Genomic DNA, 7731 nt, shown 5'->3' with positions numbered 1-7731 from the left:
TTCAAAGAAAAACACATGGAGGCTCCTATTTTGGAGTTAACCACGTTTTAGCATTTACCCCTTCTTTTCATCTATTGGGACCCTCGCAAAATAGAACCAGCCTTCCTTGGCGAAGTTGCATCTGTCCCTCAGATCTCCAGCCACGGTTGGGGTGTGTTCAGAAGACTTCACGCCCCACCGCCCCACCAGCCGGGGTGCGCTGCCAGCTGGGACCAGCAGGGGGAGCCCGCGAACAGGTTGGAGGAGGCGGGATGGAGGCGGGGCCGCGAGGCCTACTGGGCCAATAAAGGCTGCGGTGCGCGGCAGCTGCTGACTCTGCCCACTGGGCACTAGCGACCCTCCCTTCCGTCCTCTCCGTTCGCCGGTAGATCTCTAGCTCGGACCCGCGCGCCCAAGATGCTGGCGCTCCGCTGCGGCCCCCGCCTGCTCGGCCTGCTCTCGGGCCCGCGCTCAGCGCACCTGCGCCTCCCCGCGGTCCGCGCTTGCAGCAGCAGCAGCGGCTCCCGCGGCCCGTCCTCTTCCTCCGGGAACCCGCTAGTGTACCTGGACGTGGGCGCTGACGGGCAGCCGCTCGGCCGCGTGGTGCTGGAGGTGAGACCACCGGACCGGACCGCGCTGGACTGGGCCTGGGGGACGGTCCCGGAAGAGCCTTGGACCCCAGGCCGGCGCTGTGCCTGGCTCGCTGGGTGACCTTGCTTCCTGCCCCCCGGGCTCTGGGCCTCAGTTTCCCCATCTCTTAAGAAGGGGCATCGGATTGGTCTCTCCAGCCCTCCCCTTCGGATCTTTGGACTAGTGGGAGCGGGAGGGAAGGCGCGTGTGGAGGAGAAAGCTCAAGGTCAGATCGTAGGCTAGGAGGGTCCGACCCGCTGGCCGGCCGCGGAGGGGCTCCGAGACTTCACCGGGTGGGCGCCTAGGCCCGAGCTTCGAGGTGGGTGTCAGGGGGCTCGGGGGTCGGGGCGGCGGGCCGGCGGGGAGCTCACGTGGTGGCCCTTGCAGAAGGCGGAGCCGGCCCCAGCCCCGCCCCCCGCTATCGGGCAGTCAGGACAGCTAGGTGGTTTGGGGCCGCCTCCTCTCCCAGCAGTTCGGGCCAGCCTGGCCGCAGGTTCCAGCCACCAGACAGACCTGGCATAGACCTTTTGGGGTCAGGGCACTGTGCTCAGAGCTCTTCGTCCCAACTCTAACCCCAGCCACTCTCCCAAGGAGACACTCGGTGCCTGCCCCAGCTCTTTGGGCCTTTTTGAAAAACAAAGCAAGAAACCTACATAGTCCAGAAAGTAACAGAGGGGAAGCTTGGGTGTAGCCTTCAAGTCCATTTTGAACAAAGGGGTCTCAGTTAAACCTCGTTTCCTCTTTTGGAAAACGGAGAGCACCGGTTTATTTTATAAGTTCCGCACCAGGGTGGCTCTTGCAACTGGGAGGCAAGAGGCAGGCTTGGATGGGGCTCCAGCCTTCTCTTTCCCCCACCCTCCTGCCTCTCTCTGAGCCTCAGTTTCCCACCTGCCCACTGGGGAGCTTGGACTGGCTCCCCCCAGAGGCCACCCTCTCCAGGTCCTGGGTCTCTGATGCTTTGGGCCCAGCTGAAGCAGCTCTGCCAGTTCTGCCCCCAGAAGAAGGCCAGGGTGGTGTTGTCATCTCTTCTGACAGATTGAGAAATCGAGGCTGCCCCTCCCAACCTGCAGTTCAGGAAGCAGCTGGCAGAAATGATTGCTTAGGTGGCCTCCCACGGAGGATTGTGAATGACGGGAATGGTGCTTTCCCTGGCTCCTGGGCCGTGTAGGGGGTTGGGTCCTTCCTTCACCTGCCTCTGGACTGAACCTGTCTTCCCTCTCCTTTCCCGCAGCTGAAGGCCGATGTCGTCCCAAAGACAGCAGGTGAGACGGGGACCGGGGCCTTCTGAGTCTGGGCCACATGGAAGAGAGAGGCGCCTGGTGAGGTGGGAGGGGTGTTGAGAGGAGTCAGGGCAGGAGACCTATGGCCAGATGGGAGTACACCACTACATGTGGCTCAGCTGCTGGGGACCTTGGTGCAGCCTCTGACCCTCTCTGAGCCTCCTGGTGGAGGGTGGACTTACTTGGACTCCCTGCCCCACTGACCCAGTGCTACTCCTGCCACAGTGCTCAGATGCTGAGGTCAGGGCATAGGATGACTTGTCCCAGGTCACACAGTCAGCAGAGACCCCGGGGCAGGGGTCTTTCCATGTCCTGGGGGGTGGGTGGGTAGAGAGGGCGCTGGCTGGAACCAGCTGTGGCCCCTGCACTGAGGCCTGGCCCTGCTGACCTGCTTTTTTCCTTCACCCCACCAGAGAACTTCAGAGCCCTGTGCACCGGGGAGAAGGGCTTTGGATACAAAGGGTCTACCTTCCACAGAGTGATTCCATCCTTCATGTGCCAGGTATGGTGGGTCTCTTGCTGCCTCGACTTCTTCTTCTTCTGTAAGTGGCATAGTGATGGGGCCACCTTGGAGAATGTCACGGGGATTAGCCAGTGTGGTCGTGCCTGGAAAGTACTGGATAGAGGGCAACCACAGTCATTTGCTCAGCCTGTCCTCTCCTTCTGAGAGTCTGGAGCTTGTCCTGGTGGCCATATTGCCTTCCCTGTCCCAGGAGCTAAGCAACAGGACAAGCGGCAGGACAGCCCTGCCTGGCAGGGCCAGGAGAGTGGAGCAGCGGAGGGAGAATGGCATTGGGGTGTGGATATGCTGGAGGCTTTGGAGTAACAGCGTATTCAGTCTCTGCGCACAGCCCCCAGTGTGTCCCACCGAGCACTCGGCATAAGAGATAAGGAGGAAGGGGAGGAGGAGGGAGGCCAGGCACAGACAAGAACACACAGGTCCGGACTTGGAGCCTCTCTCCAGCGTAGGGCATCTTTCTCGGTTAAATGCGTTTGCTCTTTAGTCATGTGTTCGGCCTCTTTTCAGAAGCATTAGCTTTGCTATGTTAGAAGTTTTGTGGGTAGGTGTGGCAGGCAAGAATTTCTGCCGGTGCCAGGGCCTGAGCCATGCTAAGGGTTGTCCTGTGTTAGGTCAGACCCTGCTAAGACAGGGGCTCATGTCTGAGGCCAGCAGGCCTAGAGGCAGGAGCATGGCTGTCATGACCTCTTTGAAGTCCTCTCCAGCCTGGATTTCTGCCCCCAAGCTCCCCCTATCCTGACCTGGTGGCTGTCATCACATTATGGTGAGTGGCATGGGTTGGGGCTGGGCCTGCTGACGTGTTGAACGTGAGGAATGCAGCGATTGGCGGGGGTTGTTGCTGTGGGACAGGCCTGGCCACAGCCCATGGCTCTCAGCTGCAGAGGCCCCCAGCTCTGCCTGAGGCTGTAGACTGAGCAGGAGCCGAAGCGGATGTCCGAGCCGGGCTAGGGTCTTCCTCTCACCACAGCAGGCAAGGGCAGGGACTGCAAAGCTGGCGGGCTCTTGGAAGCATGGGATGGTGGCACCGGGAGGCCCATTACCTCTCTGGGGACACCTTATTGGCATTTGTGGATGCTTCAGCAGGGCTGGTCAGGTCACCCCTCTCACCTGAGGAGGTCATCTCAGGAAAACAGCAATATGATGGTGGCTGGGGGCTGGGGCTGGCAGACCCTGGGCTCTTCTGTCTGCGGCTCCTTGTGGAAGCCTTGGGCAAACCGTGAGGAAGACCGCCAGCCCTGGGTGGACTTTGTCCTGGGCTGGGTGAAGGGGAGATGCTGGGACAGGAAAGGGGGCTCAGCGGAGGGACCTGGCTCTGCCAGCTGCTGCCGCTCCCCACAGACCACACTGGGGAGCAGGGACTCCTGGCTTCTTCCTTGTTTACCCTCCAAGAGTTGTGGGTAGAAAATTCTAGGTCACTTAAGAAGCAGCTCGAAATGGCCAAGAATTTTTAAGGATCATTTAAAATCTCACTCAGACAAAAATGAATCATTCGGGAACCAGGGTAGTTATTGGGGCAGAAAGTATTAAACCTTTATTTTGTTATTGTTTATGCTCCTTAGCATTATATTAGCCCTGCTATCATTGGGTGTTTTCTGACCCCTTTGCCTGAGGGCTCCCAGGGTGGGCCCTGGGTGGGCTGGGGGCTATGTCCCAGCATGGGAGCAGCACCCCTCTGCCAGCTCTGGTGGCGACACTCAGCCAGCGCTCCGTGTTCACAGGCCGGTGACTTCACCAACCACAACGGCACGGGGGGAAAGTCCATCTATGGAAGCCGCTTTCCTGATGAGAACTTCAAACTGAAGCATGAGGGGCCGGGTGAGTAAGGTTGCCAGTCCCTACCTGGGCAGTGTACCCTGAGCTGTGAGCCTGCCGCTGCCACCCCAGCAGGCCTGGAGACTGCAGCCTAATGGCTCCATATCTAGGGACGCACCTTCCTTCCTTAAGTGTGATGGGTGAGCTTGTTGGATTGTCCCAGAGGCTTTTTCATCCTGAGCTCTCAGTTTCAAAAACAAACCTTTCTTTGACAACCTGCGGGAGAGAGCCGTTAAGCAAAGCCCTAGCATTGTGTTACCTTTAGGACCCAAGGTGCGATGTGGGAAAAGCTAGAGTTCAGAGCTGGAGGTTCTGCCCCTGCTCTACCACTGAGAGCTTCCAGGAGGCCCTTCCCTCTTGTGTTGTCAAGGCAGACAGGCCCTGGGTGACTGTGCTCTGGGCTTGGCTCTCCTCTTCTAAACCCCAAGTATCTTCAGCCTCAAGCATCCTTCCTGTGGCTTACGTCATCCATTCTTGAACAACTCCCAGGTGAGATGCCTCCTGGGGCAGCCTGGTCATCCTGCTTGTTTTTGCAGGTGTCCTGTCCATGGCCAACGCGGGCCCCAACACCAACGGCTCCCAGTTCTTCATTTGTACCACAAAGACAGACTGGTGAGTGGCTGGCTGCTGGTCCAGGCCCTCTGGGAAGCAGGGCTGACCTTGAGCTGGAAAGGGAGGGTAGTTTGAGGCCAAATTCTCTGCTCTGGGGCAGTTGCCCTCAGCCGGCTGAGTGTGTAAGAGGAGAAAGTCCCCGAAAGGATTGAGGAAGAATTTGGGTTATTTTGCAACTCTGTCTTTTATCAGGCTTCCCATTGTTGCTGGAATTTCTCAGTGTTCTGAGCATGCACATGTACACACACACACGTACACACAGGAAAGAATTCTTTTACCAAATACATTGGGGAAATGCTGCAGAACTTACCAGGCCTCAGGATGGCCTGTGGCAGAAGCCTGCTCACTTGATTTAACCTGCCATTTCCCAGCTTATTTGATCTTGGGCTGCACCTTGGAAAGTGCTGCAGTAGAAAGCATTTGGATATCACACTGGATTTCTCATCAGGCATTAGTACCAGCCTGTGGCAGCCACCAGCCCCCCTGGAACCCTCTTTTCCATTGCCCTTGTATTTTAGGGATGTCTTCCTGGGTCAGTTTTCCCACTATCTAATCAGTTTTCTCTGCCCAGAGTCCCCTGTGTCCTCACCCTGAGGCATCTCAGCAGGGTGAGGGGACAACAGCTGGCCTGGAGCTAAGACTTAATAAAGCCCATTTCCAAGGACTTTAGGGAGACCCAGGTGGTGGTGGATACTAGTGGTCTGTAGCCTCTGAGTCAGAAGGGACACAGATGTCGGAGTGGGCAGGTTGTTGCTGGCCCTGCCTGCCCTCCGTCTGTGAAACCCCTGGTGGATCCCAAAGTGTAACCAGTCTTGGTTGGTGGCCCTGAACTGAGCTGCCTTTTAGATTCTTGGGACTCTCTCATACTGAGAGAGCTGTTTGGGACTCTCTCATACTGAGAGAGCTGTTTGGGACTCTCTCAGACTGAGAGAGCTGTTTGGGACTTGTGTAGGTTCATCTTGGCTCTCACCTCAGAGTTCCTGACTGTTAAGACGCTTCCATAAGGGCCTTCCCTGGTGCTCCAGTGGTTGAGTCCACCTTCTGATGCAGGGGGTACAGGTTTGATCCCTAGTCAGGGAGCGCATATCCAACATGCCTCGTATCAAAAAAAAAAAAAAACCCAAAAACCCAAAATGTAAATAAACCCCAGAAACAATATTGTAACAAATTCAATAAAGACTTAAAAAATGGCCCACATCAAAAAAAAAAAAACAACAACTTAAAAAAAAATGATTCCATTTACACAGACTTATTTCTTCAGAGTAGTTCAATATCCCATCATCTCCCTGTGCAGGATGAGAATAATTCACTCTTTGTAGGTGAGGTTCCCAGGATTCAGGTTGAGTGGCCCGGGCTGAGGTCACACAGCAGGTGAGGCAGAACACAGCCTGGGAGGGAGCCATCCTCTGGTGTGTGCTGGGGGACTCAGCAAGGCTCCACACGGGACCTGTGAGAGGTTGGGCCTGCTTTTCGGTCTGAGTTCCTTTCAGAACTGCTGTTTTCGGTAAACAGTTCCATGACCGCTGGACCGTAACCCCGGGTGACATTGCAGCACTCTCGTTTCTGCTTACCTGGCTCACCTCTCCTCCCAGGCTGGATGGCAGACATGTTGTGTTTGGCCATGTGAAAGAGGGCATGGACGTCGTGAAGAAAATAGAATCTTTTGGCTCCAAGAGTGGGAAGACATCCAAGAAGATCGTCATCACAGACTGCGGCCAGTTGAGCTGACCCTGTATGCTTCCAGGAGGCCTCTCAGGAATGTCAGACCCCACAGGACCCACCGGGCAGCTTCCCCAGCGCCCTCCCTTCCCCAGCACCCCGTTTCTGGACTCCCATTGTAGACACAGGGTCACCGCTCCTCGTAGGCATCGCCTGTGACCGCCTGGCTCAAGTTCACCCGTGCCTCGGGCACACATGATGGGTTAGCTTTGAAGGCGGTTTCTGCCTCTTCTTTGGCCACAGGGGAAAACCAGTTGCTATAAAGGGCTGTCATATCTGTTTAATATTGTCTTTCTGATCGGAATAGTTTCACAAGACTCCCTGGAGCTGAAGCTGTGACACTAACTACTCCAGGCTGTGGTGTGACCTGAGTTGGTGGCACAGGCCACAGACCTACAGAGCTCGGCCTTTGGAGCACATCCAGGCCTTTGTGATGGTCCCACAGCCGAGGCCTTTAATCCCAGCCACTGTGAATCCCGTTGGTTTGCTGCTCTTGTATTGGAGAGAGCCCGTGGGGGTGGAAGCAGCTGAACCGGGGGACAGACCCACTGCAAGCTGTGCCTTGTCAATGTGAATTCCCAAGTTGAAAATAGAAATAACCTCTAAGTGCTATGTGCTCTGGAAGGAAGTCAAAGTGTATTTTCCTGGTGGGCTTTGATTTGTTTTTTCTGTGTGTTTAATAAACTAATCTATTGACTATGTACACAATATACTTTTGGAAAATTTCTTTATGTTCACCTTAAATGTGAAAATAAATCCTATTTTCTATAAAAACCTGGTGTCCTTGCCTTGAGCGAGCACTGTCTATAACACAAGTGTTTGGAGCCAGCGTTTATTGTTAACTGCTGTTACTCTGTGTTCTGAGGAGGGCCTTTACATGGACTTGCAGTCCACCAGCTACCTCTGAGGGTATTCTTGTCATGCTGTTCAAGAGAAGAGGAAACAGGCTCAGACAAACTCTCTCAGCATCCACAGCCCACCCGAGAGCCCTGACGTGCCTCTGGGTGACTGAGCCTCAGTTTTGCTCAGCAGAGTAATGGGATAACAGTGCCCAGCTCACAGGGTTGTGAAGGTTGGACGTGATCTGTGTCAAGTACACAACACGGGCCTTGGCATGTGGTCTGGAGGGACAAGGGCAGCATTTCTGGTGTGTCTGGGTCTTAGAAAAGAAGGAGCTGT

At 55.8% G+C, this 7731-nt stretch overlaps 1 protein-coding gene across 1 annotated transcript; it reads left to right on the top strand.

The window, feature by feature from the left end:
- The first annotated feature begins 272 nt into the window (after positions 1-272).
- On the top strand, positions 273-7326 carry PPIF (peptidylprolyl isomerase F). Its single transcript, XM_043476704.1, has 6 exons — positions 273-591; positions 1841-1871; positions 2303-2391; positions 4128-4224; positions 4758-4833; positions 6426-7326. Exons 1-6 carry the CDS (start codon positions 397-399, stop codon positions 6559-6561), a joined length of 624 nt encoding a protein of 207 aa, XP_043332639.1. The 5' UTR covers positions 273-396; the 3' UTR covers positions 6562-7326.
- Positions 7327-7731: the final 405 nt, after the last annotated feature.

The sequence above is a fragment of the Cervus canadensis genome, chromosome 8, assembly GCF_019320065.1.
Source record: "Cervus canadensis isolate Bull #8, Minnesota chromosome 8, ASM1932006v1, whole genome shotgun sequence".
NCBI classification, from domain to species: Eukaryota; Metazoa; Chordata; class Mammalia; order Artiodactyla; family Cervidae; genus Cervus; species Cervus canadensis.
This window is presented reverse-complemented; position numbering and strand designations above follow the sequence as displayed.

What these genes read in the sequence shown, in the direction of transcription:
- PPIF (XM_043476704.1), top strand. Translation starts at nt 397, where the DNA reads ATGCTGGCGCTCCGCTGCGGCCCCCGCCTGCTCGGCCTGCTCTCGGGC. An exon ending in TGTCGTCCCAAAGACAGCAG is followed by an intron (nt 1,872 to 2,302) that starts GTGAGACGGGGA and finishes TCACCCCACCAG; the next exon opens with AGAACTTCAGAGCCCTGTGC. An exon ending in ACTGAAGCATGAGGGGCCGG is followed by an intron (nt 4,225 to 4,757) that starts GTGAGTAAGGTT and finishes TTGTTTTTGCAG; the next exon opens with GTGTCCTGTCCATGGCCAAC.